Genomic DNA, 15,621 nt, shown 5'->3' with positions numbered 1-15,621 from the left:
GTCCCCCAACACAATCATCGTGACTCGTCTCGAGTCACTCATTGGCATGGCTAAATGCTCTGCCTTGGCTTCATGGTTTGCCTCCCTCTGAGTGGTGCTCGTCATCCTGCTGCTCCTTCCTTATCTCCTGCAATGCTTTAACCATCTTCTGCTTTAGTGTTTCTACCACATCCCGCAACCGATAATGCTCATTCTTCTCTACTCGGTTAACACAGAACACCCCCTCCAAGGATTCTAGCATGAGCAGGGGAGCCACCTCCTAGTACCACTGCAACTTCTTTCGACCTTCATACCTACCCTTCGCACTGTCTGCTGCAGCTTGTGTTGCAATTTTGCAAGACCCTGGCAGCTGTCCATAAGATCCCAATCTTTGAGGGACACCAGAGACAACTTATTAATTGCATATATACCAGTGGTTTCCATCTGTTCATCCGTTTGTTGTTCTGTTGTAATGCTTCGACCTACCCCTGGGAGAGGCGACGACCTCGAGACCAATTCTGTTTCATGTTCCCTCTTTTCCGGTACATCTCCTACTGGTGATGTTGCAGCCTGCGGGATGCCCACAACTGTCACCTACATACTCCTTAGAGAGTCATGCCTCTCTATCGACCAGATTACTACCTTCAAGCACATACCTTGTGCATAGATAATGAACAGCTCCATCTGTGTTTCCGAAATGTAGGCCACCCAGTGGACTCCCCTTGGTACCTTATAAGTCATGGGAAATTAAAATGGAGTGATTTCCACTAGTTCCTGTTCATGTGACCTTCTCGTATGTAGTCTGTGGTCATTCGTTCCATATCTGACTCGTACTATTTCTCTTAATTTCCCGTCGCCTAGTCCCTTTTGCCATGATGCAGCCATCTTGTCATACCTAACGATCATCATTCCTTTTATCAGTGCGTCTGCGTGAGCCTTCTCATGCGATCACGACCCTTGCATATGGTCAAATGTACGCGTATCGTAGTACTCGCGCATTCATGCCCCAGGCTGCTTTATCATCCCCCACTCTCTTGCAACTGGGTGAAGTGGTGAGACTATCTTCTGAACGGCTAGTCACACGGTTGGCCTGTCTGTGTAGAGATTGAGGCAATTACCATTCACTCTTCACGGGAAGGGGTCTCCATTGAGTTTATCCAACTAAACTGTGCCCCCATCAGTGACTTCTTTGATGACATAGGGTCCCAACTACTGCATGCTGAGTATTCCTAGGAATTTTTCAAACTTACTATCATAAAGCAATACTAGATCATTCTCTTTGAAAGTACACACCTTGATCTTGCGATTGTGCCATGCTTTCTCGCATTGTTTCTGTACCTGCTGATGGAATCCAGCCAAAAATCATTCCTCCACCAATTTTTCTAGCTGTGCGAGCCACTCTTCCAGGGCCCTGCTGTCTTCCATACCTGTGATCGATGTGATCCACAGACTAGGCACAATATATTCCATAGGCATAACAACCTCCTTGCCATAAACTAACCGAAACAGTGTTTGGCCTGTCATCTTCTTGCATGTAGTTCTATATGCCCATAGCATGACAGGAATGTGCAAATCCCAATCATTTTGTCGCGCATTATAGACCTTCATCAACGCAATCTCTAGAATTTTGTTGAATTCCTCAATGGTCCCATTCGCTTGCAGATGGTAGGGCATGCTATGTTGGTGATAGATTTGGAATTCCTCAGTGAGTGCGCTAATTGTTTCATTCAAAAAATGTGTTCCGCTATCACTCATGAGAATTTTGGGGCGACCGAACCTAGTCAGTATGTTCTCGAACAAGAATTTTCATCTGGAATTCCTCAGTGAGTGTGCTGATCATTTCATTCAAAAAATGTGTTCCCCTATCACTCATGAGAATTTTGGGGCAGCTGAACCTGGTCAATACGTTCTCAAACAAGAATTTTGTTGTTGTCGCAGCCATGCAATCTTTAACCGGCTGTGCCTCAGCCCATCGGGTCAAATATTCAGTTGTAATGATGATATAGCGCTCGCCTGTCTTTCCTCGTGGTTTGATAAGCCCGACGAAGTCGATCACCCATTTCTCAAATGGTTGGAGCATTATCTATGGCTGAAGTGGCATTTCATCCCTTTGCGACAATTTTCCCATCTGTTGACATGCATCGCAGGCCCGACAGTATGCTTTCGAATCTTGATGTAGAGTAGGCCACTATAATCTGGCACAGACAATCTTTTGGGCTATGGCTCATCCCGCATAATGTCCGCCAGCAACCCCTCCATGTGCTTTGGCCAAGATCTATTCACGCTCGAATTCCGGTACATATCGACGCAATATTTCATTGTTTCCCATCTTGTAAAGGTGACCTACAATTACGATAAAATTTGTTGCATGTATTACCAATTCCTTCTTTTGCTGGACAGAATAGCCTTGTGGCGCAGTGCCTGTAGTTAAAAAGTGGATAATATCTTCACAGTGGCCATCGGAAACACGCACGGCATATAACTGGGTGTCTAGGAGACCCTGTTCTAGATTTGTTGGTTCTTCACTGGTCTCAATTTGGGACAGATGATCCAGACCTGCATTCAAACATCTCGGCTTTACAACAACCTCAAAATCATATTCTTGAAATAACAGCAACCATCGACAAATGTGCCCCCCTAATACAGGCTTATTCTCTAGGTACTTGAGCGTAGAGTGATCTGTGTACATCTTAAAATGTCCTCCGAGCAGATAGTGACAGAACTTTTGGAGCACGTATACCATCGCTAATCCCTCTCACTCAGTAGTAGAGTAATTCTTCTCTGCTTTGGACAACCTGCGACTTGTGAATGCAATTGGATGGTCCAGTCCCTCTACTCCTGGTTGAGTGAGTACTGCTCCCAGCATGATACAGGACGCATCCACATGCACATGAAACTCGATGTCCCATTTTGGAAAGACCAATATAGGGGCTGAAGCCATTTTCTCCTTAAGCATCTCTAGGCTTCTATTGCACTCCTCGTTCTAGCAATAAGTAGCATCCTTTTTCAGCAATTGCTCCATCGGAGCCATAATCTAGGCGTAGCTTTTGATGAACTTCTGATAGTAGCCTGTGTGTCCCAACGTAGCGCGTAGCTGCTTTACACTATGCGACACTTGCAGATTCAATATGACAATGATCTTTGCCAGATCCACCATTAGTCCTTGCTTACAAACCACATGGCCTAGCAAGTTCCCGAAAGGGACGAGGAAAGTACACTTTTTTAAGTTGAGCGCAATCTGGTGTTGTCGGCAGGTATCCAGCATCAATTGTAAGCTCGCGACATGTTTCTTAACCAGGCCAAATACGGTCCAGTCATCCAGGTAGACTTCTAAGAATTTGTGGATAAATTCCTTGAATGCGGCTACCACAATACGGGAAAATATCGCAGGCGCATTCTTCAATCCAAAGGGCATTACCGTATACTAAAAACAACCCCATTCGGTAGCAAATGTTGTCTTGCTCCGATCCTCTAGCGTGATCTTGATTTGATGGTACCCGGAGAACCCATCTATGAAGGAGTATGCTTCCTACCCGCCCACATTTTCGAGTACCTCATCTGTAAAGGGTGTTGGAAACAGATCATTAACACAAGCATCATTGAGCTTTCACAAATCCACGTAGATGTAGATCTCCCCCTTCTATTTCTTCTCCTGTATGACCATAGGGTTGACCCAATCGGACTCCTCGACTGGTTCAATAATTCCTGCTACCAACATCTTATCCAATTCTTCACGGACCTTCACTTTGTATTTTGGATTCAATCGATAGGGTCACTGCTTCACTGGCTTCGCATTTGACTTCAAAGTTATCTTCATCATCCCTAGGTCTCCTACAACCCCCTCTAGCTCCATCATTTCTCGGAGTAGCTCGTTGACCTTTTCCACCATGGCATCATCCCAGTAGTCCCCAAGCATAGCATACTTTGACTCTTCCTCTATTTCTCTATTCACTTGCTTTGTTTTCAGTGGCGCCCTGATATCTAGATCTTCTATCTCAAGGTCGCGCACCTCACGACTCCCTTCCATTTCGGTATATTGATGTTACGTGAGTCATCCTCATCATCTATTGCTTGTACATTGTAACATGCTAAGGCCTGGCTCAACTATCATGACCAGTCTAATGGCACGACTTCTTCTGGCTCTGGTGGTGTTCTGAATATGGTGGCCTTTACTAGCTGTAATGTGTCATCCACAGTATCCATCCATTGGTCTTCAAAGAGAAATGTCGACAAAAACCCTTTGCGCAGAATATCCCACTCGCTAGTGCCATGCCGGAGCTCTATTTCCATATACCAATTCCTTGGAATGACATCCAAGGTATGATAAAATAAGTGCACCCATTCTGGTTGAGGCTCTGTACCATAAGCTTTGGTCCATTTTCTCAGATGTATGCGTGGATTCTCCCGTCCATCATATTTCTCCATTATTCGTAGCTCGGGCTTCCCAAATCTTATCTGCATCATGTGCCTGCAGCTTCACCAATCTTCGAAGGTTCCTTCATGGGTATCCCACCATCATGCCGGTGTCGCACGCAATGCCCATTTGAGTGCATTGAACCATTGGTACTCTGGTACCACACTTTCGAATTTAACTAGGAAGTCCTCTACTATTGTTAGCTCGTCATACATCGACAGTTCACAGTTATGAACTTTAATGCAATACAGGGATTTCATCTTCATATTACAGTGCAACGTGGTAGCCTTGCTCACCCTATAGCACCATTGCTCATCCTCCTCATCTGAATCATTGGCGTAACCCTACGAGAATCTTTGCTCCTCCTGTGCAGCAATTTTGTAGACACTATCCAATACATCGCCTCTCTCTTCGCTATGCACCGGTTTTGTGTAGCGTGGTCTATCTGTTGGATCCAACAGAACAACAACCCGAAGTGACTTCTTCTTGAATATCATCTTCCTCTATTTGAGGTTAATAACCCCATTCATATCAATGGCCCAGTCTATCCCTAGCAACGCAGGGTACAAACTAGTTTCGTCCATGATTTCAATAACTTAGAAATCCATCCAGGTACTTATGCCATCAATATCTACTATAATGCCTTGTAGCCATCCCATAGGCAAGATCTTATGCTGGTTGGCCATCCACAATTGGATAGGAGACCATTGTAGTGTAGGCTTACCCATGCGCTCCCAAGTCTGTTTAGGCAATACATTTGCATCAGTTGCCAGGTCCAAAATGATCTGATCCATCTCGTAGTCACTAATCTGTGTCGTTAGCTGCATTTCTCGTCCCGTCTGCGATGCATGTCTTCCGATTTTCCAGACTGTGCGAGGTTCACCTTAACCTGTGCATCTATTAATTACTTCCTGTAACCCTCTAACTACCCGATTGTCACGAAGAATTTTTATGCATGTCTCTAAGAAGGGAGTCATCATTGAGGGATCCCTAGTTGGCTAAGGCAGATCGCTACTACCTCGAGTAGAGATGCCCGTGAAGCTTTCCTTAGCTTCCATATTAGTCTTCCTATCGACTTCTCTTGTGGTTGTGCCATGTCACAATATCATGTTGACCATGGGTTCATCGTCACGGGGTTTGGATCTCATCATCTGCATGTTTTGTGTTGTTGTAGGAGGCGCTACCTTCTTTTCACAAATTTGTGCTATCAACACAGGGCAATCTAGCAGCTCATGATCAAATTGCTCACAATAAGGACATGATACTCAGGTTGGATTGATACAATCCCACATGTAATGTCCTGGTCCTCCATAGTTGTAATAGATTAGCTACCCGCGATCCCTTCCTGGTCCCATTCCACCCCGTCCTTGACCGTGTCCCGGAAACCCACTGCGTACAAACGCTGCAGCTGGATCCTAACCTTGCACCTCAATCTGCATTCTGTAGGTGGGTGTCTGGTCCATCAACATTCGATAGCTATGAAAATTTCTTTCTTCATGACCCACCGATCTACAAAAGTTGCAAAAGAGTTGCTGGGGGGTTTGGTTGTATTTTGGCAATAGATGATAGTTATCCATGATGTACTTTCCTCCTACCTGATAGATTGCACACCAGAGCAGGGCGATCACGCTCGGCCCTATCTGTGCCTCTGGTCACAATGGTGTCGGTCCCCCTATGACCACAAAATTCACCAAGACCGGACAGTGATCTTTATCGTGTCCTTGGCCCCTGCACTTTATACACCATACTTCCTCCTGGATTTCGGAACGTGGCGTCTGATCTTGCTTTAACTTATGTATCTCCAAAAACAAATTTTAGACCTACGCTTGGATTTACTGAACTCCCAACCTTGGGTCCTATACCAGGGTTTCATGTAGCGGCATTACTGCTTCCAGCGTTTCCGCTTGGGTTGAGATCTTCTCTTGTGACAAAGCCGACTTCAAATATGGCATTAATGATGCGACAAACCAAGCGCAGTGTTGTGCATCCGTCAGGGTCATGTTAGCCTCGCGAATGGTGCTTTTCAATCTCTGATCCAGATCCCATGGGGTCTCACTAGGCATCATCGTGATCTCTTTGAATCCTACGACCGACTGCGCTTTTGTCTTTGGTCAGCTAAACTCCTTTTTCAATTCAGTATGGATGTCCGCTATCCCCGCCATTGGGTTAATGCTTGAATACTTCATGTACCATGTTGGCACTCGATCTTGCAGTGCGCTAACTAATATGGCTTTCTTGATGTTATCATCCATGACTTGCTGCACGTTCCATACTGATGTTAGTACAAACCAAAATTGTTCTGGGTCATTGCCTCCGGCTCCCTTAAATACTGGTAACTGAATTGTGTTTGCCATCATTACCCTTGATCTATTACCTCCCTAATCCTCTTGAATTTTCAACATTCGTTCTCTATAGGGCCCCCATGTCCCACACCTAAACATACCTTAGGCAAATCCCGGTCCCAGAAACGAAACCATTTGTTGGCTTACAAGGGCCTAACCCAGGTTTGGAAGAGTTATTTAGCCAAACAAATCCCACATCTACCGGCCCTTTCGACAATAGCCTGCGGAGCGCGGAATGAGATCTCACTCAAGGTAGCAGGGGAGGGTGCTGGAAATAGGTTTCTGCACCCTAGGGATGTCTTGGTGTGGTCTGGGAGGTTTGCGCACTAGTTTACGGCTCCACACTGTTCGATACTTGCACCGATCTAGAGTGATTATATTTTTCTTATTATTGCGTTGTTCTACTTTTATGATTCAGTGCTACTTAATAGGGTCTTTAAGCAAACATTTAACCAACATAATTAGTTCGCGCACAAATTGAACCTAGATTTGCATACACTTATCACATTTGCATTAACCAGATATAGAAAGGTAAACCATAAAGACAGATGAGCGATAACACAAATTTACAGAAGAAAACTTATCTTTATTATTATTCTGCACCAATACATCCATATCTACCCTACGCACTCAGCTGCAGGGGTCCATGCACACAGCTGCAGACTTTCCAGGCCTCTGCACACACAGTTGCAGAGCCTCTACCTACTACCCAACCCTCGACTCAGACTTACAGATGCTTTCAGACTATCTTCTTTAAGAACCCATTACATTTCATCCCTCAAAAGAACTGCCTTTCCCTCATAGAGCCGCACTCTATTTATACCCTTCCCTGGCCCGCGATCCCTGTGTGGGCCGACTCTATTTACATTACTTTTTATTATTTTTGGGTGGACTACCCTTTGACTCAATCTATTACACTTCGCGCTCTGCATACTTCAGATTTTTTACAATATTTTAATCCTACTTCTTGGGCATTCTGCCACAAAACCATTATGCGGGACCTCTGCTACCCAACAAAGCTATATTAAATCTCTTCTTCTGCACATAATAATGTTTTTTTAGATTTAAGATGTTCTTAGAAAGGTTTAGAGATAATTTCATATTACATGCCTAATATTATTTATTTTTGTAAAATATTGAGAGAATATGGAGTAAATTATAAATGAGATAATATAAGGACTTGATCCATAGTATAGGATGGAATAATATTATATAATAAATGAATAGGATATTGCGGAATTATTGTACAAATTCTGGAGCTCCATTGATTGAGAAAATCTAGGAAGGTGTTCCCTGTCATTTAATAGAAATTCCTAGTGTTGGGAACTAGACCCAATTTTTTAGGGATTTTCGAGGGGAAGTTGCCTCCTTTCAAAGAGAATGATTCCTCATCAGTTTTTATAAGTAACAATTCGAATTTTCCTCTAGGAGTAGGTATTATGTAGTCTTCTTGTGGAGAAAACTTGCTATTTAGTAGCTCCACTTTCATTTCTATAAATGGTACATTTGGATTGATTCAAATAATGAAGTTTGGTGCCATTTTTAGCTTTTAAAGCTTGGTTTCCTTCATAGAAATCTGAGTTTCCTTTTTCTTGGCCATCCCAGGAGCCTCAGAGTCCTCTTGTACAATTTCTTTACTTCCTTTGAATGTCTTTTTCACTTCCATCTCTTATTTCTACATTTACTATTCATGTTTTTGTTTTGTATGTCATATTGGTTATATGATTGAAGTGAGTTATTTTTTAGGTTATTTAGAGAGTCACAAGCATGGTGCATCCTTAGAACATATTTGAAAAGTCATATTCATCATTGATCTGCTTGGATCGGTTTACTAGTTCACAAATATAGAATTTCTGTAAGTCCCTTGTAGCAAAATAGTAGTATTTTTATCTATTTTTTAGAACATGTTAATGAGCTTCATTTGATTTTATTAAACTTGTATTGGGTTAGGAATTTGGTAGGTTAACTATCTCACTAGTTCTTGAATTTCCATTTTTTAGAGTAGTAGTTTTCTTCTATTTTTTAGCACATGTTAACAGGGGTATTTTGGAGTGATTCCATTTGGAGCGGAGTCCTAGGACATCCTACTTAATAAAAAAAATCCATCTAATTTGAATTTGAGTTACTTGGGCAATGGAAAAGTTATCTATCTCCTGTAGAAAAACAGGGCCTCATTTAGAACTTCTTGTAGCACATGTAAACTTGACTAGATCTACTCCAAAATCTTGTTTTTTTTGTCTCTTAGGCTTGAATAATGAACCCTAGGCTCCAACATCATGATTGAACAAGACCAAAAACGTCTTAAGTATTTTCCCTTCTCCATTTCAATTCACCTCTGCAGTTATGGTTAGTGGACCAATTCATTACTTGAAGAGCATAATGATGATTTTTATGATTACTCTATGAATCCCCTTATGAACTTTGTTGAAAAAATCTATCTTGAATGCAATGATTGAAGAATGATTTCATTTTGCTTTATAAATCTTAATCTATGGTTTCCATTTCCAACATTTCTATTTCTATTACATAGAATAGGCTTCCTTTTGATGTACCATTTACACTATGTAAATAGACTAATGTTTACATTTCTACAAATAGGATTAACATTTACATTCATGCAAACTAGAATATCTTTGCTTTCTACAAAAGTAACTAGTATGTCCTCTCTACAAAAGTAATCAGGTTTCTTTTTTGCAAATAGAGTAACATTTCCATTTCTTCAATTAGTTTAGGCTTGGATTTCATGGCATTCAGTTCATTGCATCAGATCAATGAAAGGAGGACACATTGCATGTTTCACATATAATGTCGACACCTCTTACGTTTGTATGAACCTCGGGTTGATAATTTAAGTTGGTAGCCTTGGGAGTTACACCATTCCTGTTGCAATACTGGGGCTCATCACTTTTGGTGTCATGGTTGGGGAGGTGTCAAAGTATGCATTGTTTTCTTCCATAGTTGATTCATTTATTTTACTTTCTGTAAGAACAAAAAAAACCATTATGAATATTTCATTTAAAAGATAGAAAATTTGCATTGCATTAGCATCCCTATTCAATTTTTTTTATTAAAAAAAAATAAAATACTTCTCCAACACCAAACCCCCCACTTGATCACATGGTGTAGTAATAACCACATCACCATCTACTTTTGCAGGTAGAAGAAAAACAGGTGGAAGAAAAGGTAGAATAAATGTATGGAGATAATGATAATGAGGAAGATTCTCTTGGATTTCCCATTCAAGATACTTAAATCAGTGTTCATATGAAGAACATCCATGCATCTTTCCTTCCAAACTTCCATGGTATTAGGTTAGATGATCCAAAAACATTTCCCTTTGAATTTGAAATCCTTTGTAGATCTGATGGTTACTTACTAAACACTCAAAAATTGAGATTGTTTTTAGCAACACTAAAGGATAGAGGCCTTAAATGGTTCATGAGTTTAGGGACTAATTTAATAATATCATAGAATGATATGCAAAAGATATTTCTAGAAAAATATAAAGATAATGATCTTAAAGAAGAAATATTTAGAATGACTCAAAAATAAGATGAGATCCTTGAGGATCTAATAGATAGATTTATGTATAATGTTAAGAGGGAAAAATTACATCATTTAGGATTTGAAACACTGAAAACACTCTTACTTAGAACAATTAAGAATTCAAAATGAGCAAAAATAAGATGTTGATATTTGTGCTATTCATGTAGAATCGCTGCTACTAAATTTTTCCCATCATTACCAAGGTTGAAGGAAGTTTACTAAGAGGAAAATGGAGTAAGGAAATCACCAAAGTAGCTATGTTATGTAGCTCCAAGAAGACCATGGAAGCTTAGTCAACCTAGTATGATACAAGAACCAAATTCATAATTTCAAGGTTATGCACATCCATCTCAAATAAATTAGAACACGCCCTTTCCCTAGAAATCTTGGTCATCTCAACCCCAAAACCAATCTTGGAGACAAGGTTGGAAAGAACCTTATGGGATAAACCCAAAATATTTTCCTCAATATCCTCCATACCCAACTCCAAGCTATCTATACCATCCACCTCCACCACCACCACAACCCCAACCACATCCATATCAAATATCCACTCCCACTCAACTACCTCTAAAACCATTTCCCAACCTAAACAATCTAGTAACTCAACCCACTTACAATGTTGAGGTACAATACTTCCAAACAACTCTTCTTAATCTGAATGATATTCACCTTAGATCAATAAGTGTATTGAATAAATCTCTTGATGTCATTAAAGGACAACATTCAAAAAAATAAGATTCAAATGAGGAGACCAAAGAATCATGGGCTTCACTTAATGGAGAGTCAGACATTGGAATCAAATATTGAGAAATTTATATCATATTTACCATCATATCCTTTGTGTTTTCAAGAGAGTAATAAAAAAATGTATCTAAATTTGATGGAAGAAGAAGACATATAGGATAATCTAAATCAAGCAAACCAAGGGCATCAAAGCTATATTGAGGTTTGGTGCAAGAAAATTTGCAATATGGATCATCACTCTCTTCTTCAACAATGCTTGATATCATTAAAGTCAAAGAAGTTGATCTCTAATATCGAGGTACATTTCAAAGAATACATTTTGAGCCTACACATGAGTTAATCTGTCATTTTGTTATGCACATGGCTCCATTGGAAGTATTCCTATACTTGAAAGAGATTTTCTTTTTTCCAAGTAGGGTAGGATAGAGGAATAAAATGAAAAAGAGGAAAAAATATAAAAGAAAAACTAAATCTCAGGTGAAAACCTCTTTTGAGGTACTTGCTATTGGATCATTGGTTGAAACCCTCCATGAGGCGGTCAATGGGTTGGAAAAAAGAGAAAAAAAGAGAAAAAGAAAAGATCCTAGGTGAGAACGTCCTTTGAGGCACATAGGCAGACCTACTAGTTGAAAACCTCATTGAGGAAGCTAGTAGGCCTAAAATAAATAAATGAAAACAAAAAAACTTCTTTGCTCCATGTATCTCTCTTTGATGAATGCAGGTGTTCTCCAACCTTTACAAGCAACAAAAGAAGTTAGCAGCAAAAGAAAAAGTTCATCGAAAATTTAGTCAAAGGAAGTCAAACTTACGTTTTCTCCTCCTTTTACCAAATGCTCCAATAGGGCCAAGGCCATGCCAATCCATCACCCTCATCCATTTCCAACATTCACCCATCATGCCCAAGCCTTTCTCATTCATTTTCGTCGTTGTTCTAAAGTGCTATAGGAAGGTTCTATTTTGCTACAAGACTGTGAAAATACATAGGGAAAAAAAATATTTTTACCAAATCTCAAAAAATATGCATATTTTTTCCAATATGTTTCATGGGGAGATGAATATGGACAATGGTAACATGCTCAAGGAATTTTAGAAAATTCTAGTGCACACTTTTCAAAAAATTGGCCTTCATCACCTACAAACATTTTTATTTTTCTCATGTTTTTTGCATACATTGGCCAAGATGTTTTATGGGGAGAAGCATAAGGATAATGGAAACATGCTCAAAAAATTACAGGTCAATCCAATCTACCATTTTTGATATGAGGATAAAACAATTTTACTACAGCAGTATTCCAGAATTGCTACAGTAGTGACCAGAAATGCTATAGGATTGTGATCGACATAGAGAGAGGGATAAGATCCTATTTTCCCTTTGGGAGAATGAAACAATAAGTCTACCACACCTCCATCATCGATCCTCCATGCCATTTAGTTACTTATCCATCTAAAAATTCATCTATGTTCATAAAACAAGCCCATTTTTACCCCTTCATTCATTACATTCACTGCAACCAAGGTTTTTCATCCTTGTCGATAGATTGATCATGAATTATAAGTGTTATTGGAGGCTTTATATGAATATCAATGTGATATTAGAATGGTTCAAGTAACTGGTATAGGAAGACACATAGTCCTGCACAGACCCTACATGACATAGTTGGAAGCACCAGATTAAAGAATCAACCATCATGAAGGAAATGGAGAGTCATTTCCTTGATTTTGAGCAACTACATGACCATTCGTTAGCTACTACAAGATTTTTTATCACTTAAAAAATAGCAACAGCTGATCCAAATAGCATCTGCATGAAGGACAAACCTGCATCATCGAGCATCAATCAACAAGAGAACATAAAAAAAATACATATCTTTCTAAAAAAATTGTAGAAGACATGCACAACAACCTTACCTCTATTTAGAAATGACCTATTATTAGCTAAACCACTCACATAAAGAGAATCTTAGGAGTAGAGCAACAACAATAAGAAGAAAACCTAGAGGACATCCAACATATTATCACATGCATCTTCAGGATCATCAAAGGCAACCTCCACAACTACAAAAACATCCCGCGCAAAATGGTAAGCCATAGGTATGCAACTCTCTAATCTCACCATTCAAAACTATTATAGGTTTATAGAAAATTAAAAGTGTGAGAAGGAAAGGTCTTTTATAGCCAAAGTTAATAGCAGGAAGCCTTAGCCTTATCTAGCAAGTCACTTAACTTTTATCTAAAGGACAACCACATATGTGGGAGATAAATGAGACAAAAGTGAGAAAAGACTTAAGAAAGTGAGGTTTGATCATGGAGTTCAAAAAGTAGTTGGGAGCCAACTCAATTAACTAAAAGCACTCTGATTTTATTTTGGATGTAATTAAAAAAGAGAAAAATATTAAAAATAAAAATAAATAATAATAATAATTAAACAATTAAAAATATAAAAATAAAAAATAAAAGGTGGACCTACCACATCTTGGCATGAAAATATTAGTTTCTATAAGATTCGAGTTGTGTGCTATAGGAAGGAACATCACTTCTACAGGAAGAATATATTTTCTAGAGGAAGCTACTAGAGTGCTATAGAAAGGAAAATTTCACCCTAAAGCCTTGGGAAGCAAGGAAATATTAAAAGGAAATGGAAAGGTTGCAAAAAGGATGCTATAGGGAAAAACATAGCTACTAGAGGAAGAAAACATAGCTACTACAGGAGAGAACAGAGTTTCTACAGGAAGTTAATAAACTACTACAGGAAAGTCACAGGTTGCTACAAGAAGCTTGATAGTGGAAAAAAGTGCCCTCAAACCTTAAGAAGGTCGAAAGAATCATGAGATAAAGGGTAAGTAAATATTCTCATTTGCTACATGTGGACAAGAAGATTGCAAAATTCTATAATTCTTCATCATCACATCTTGTAGCAATTTTTTGATAACATTTGGGAATAAAAAAATGAAGTATGGGTGTTTCTTTAAGTAGGATGGGAAGGGGAATTGAATTGCTTTTTAATTAATCTTTAAATATGATCTCTTCCAAATAGTGTAAACAATTTTTTTATTTTACCCCTATCTTAAAAAAGAAAACCCAAGTGCACAACAAACTCCAAAACTTATTGCAGCAAAGGGAAAATTCATTGTTTTATAGTGATAAAAGTGAAGGAGGAGTTAGCAAAGAATATGTTGAGAATGAGAGGGGAGAAATAAAAGAAAGGATAAGAAGAAAGGAAAAAAAAGAGCAGAAATAAGGTTTGATCCAAAACCAAAGGAAGAAATTGAAGAGCATGTAGGATTTCACTCAGTAGAGGAAGCTACATCCACATCTGTGTGGGACATCATAAAAGTCATCTAAGGCCTAAAAGAAGAACAAAATGGAAAGAAGATAAATAGGTTGCTCAGAGGATGAGAAACAATTTCAGTTTCTATACTTAATAATGCTTTTTGAGCTTTAATATGTTCTTAGCAGATAATTGCATATTATGTGCCTAATATTATTTATTTTTGTATAATATTGAGAGAATATGGAGCAAATTCAGAATGAGATAATATAGGGAATTTCTCCTTACTATAGGATGGACCAATATTAGATAATAAATGAATAAGATATTATGAAGTTATTGCACAAATTATGGAGATCCATTGAGTGAGAAAATCTAGGAAGGTGTTCCCTATCATTTAATGCAAATTCCTATTGTTGCAAACTAGATCCACTTGATGCAAGCCAACGATAAATTATTTTTCAGTTACAATATAATTATTTTAAATTAGGAAAAGGATGGCTCTGAACTTGCATGAAGAATCAAACTTACAGCTCCCATGAGGGTTTGGTTAACCTTTCCTAGTTGACTGCAGCATCATCGGCAACATCGGATTCGGTCAATTTACTATTTATAGCCTAGGTGTAGAGGTGTGGGGTTCGGGTAGGTGATATTCGGTGAGGGGTGGATTATCTTTTAGGTATTGAGGAGGGATCATAAGTTCTACAGGTCAATATTCGTTGCTGATATGGATGAAGAACTAGTAGATTACTCAATAGATCGCTATGACTCTGTGTTAATCTAAACAGAGTCTCCACCTCAACATGCCAATATGAAGTCAGTGGGAGTAGATGAGATACCGACTTTGCAGGTTAACGAGTCTAGGTTTCACTGGAGGGGTTTTATCGAAGCCATACATCTCTTGAATTTGAAATTCTACTGTTGGCATCCAGACATAACTCATTAGGGTACTAGTGTACAGGGAACATTGTAGACCCTTTTATACAACAAAAAATAGATTTCTCGATTCCTTCTCCGTCCTCACTAAAATTTCTGGAGACATGTATCAACCCTAACCTAGTAAAACAACATTTATATGGACCTCTTATGGTGAAGTAAAATTATAACTGCGGATAGGAACGAATTCCTCTAGCCCGATAATGCTTCTAGCCACAACAAATACATTATATGGAAAATTTCGTTAGGTTAGAATCAATCAAGAGGGCCTACCTCTTGGTCCACTTATCATGCTTGATGATGTCCTTGCTTGCTCACTCCAACTATCTCTCGCTTCCTTCTTCAATCACCCAAAACAAGTAAACAACAACAAACAACAAACATAATAA

General features: G+C 39.2%; 1 protein-coding gene across 1 annotated transcript; it reads right to left on the bottom strand.

Moving 5' to 3' along the window:
- Positions 1-1,341: 1,341 nt before the first annotated feature.
- Positions 1,342-1,653, bottom strand: LOC149219798 (uncharacterized). Its single transcript, XM_089386918.1, has one exon. It carries the CDS (start codon positions 1,651-1,653, stop codon positions 1,342-1,344), a length of 312 nt encoding a protein of 103 aa, XP_089243044.1.
- Positions 1,654-15,621: the final 13,968 nt, after the last annotated feature.

Source organism: Pinus tabuliformis, chromosome Q (assembly GCF_031772625.1).
Source record: "Pinus tabuliformis cultivar Carrire ecotype Pingquan chromosome Q, CPIR1, whole genome shotgun sequence".
Taxonomy (NCBI): domain Eukaryota; kingdom Viridiplantae; phylum Streptophyta; class Pinopsida; order Pinales; family Pinaceae; genus Pinus; species Pinus tabuliformis.
This window is presented reverse-complemented; position numbering and strand designations above follow the sequence as displayed.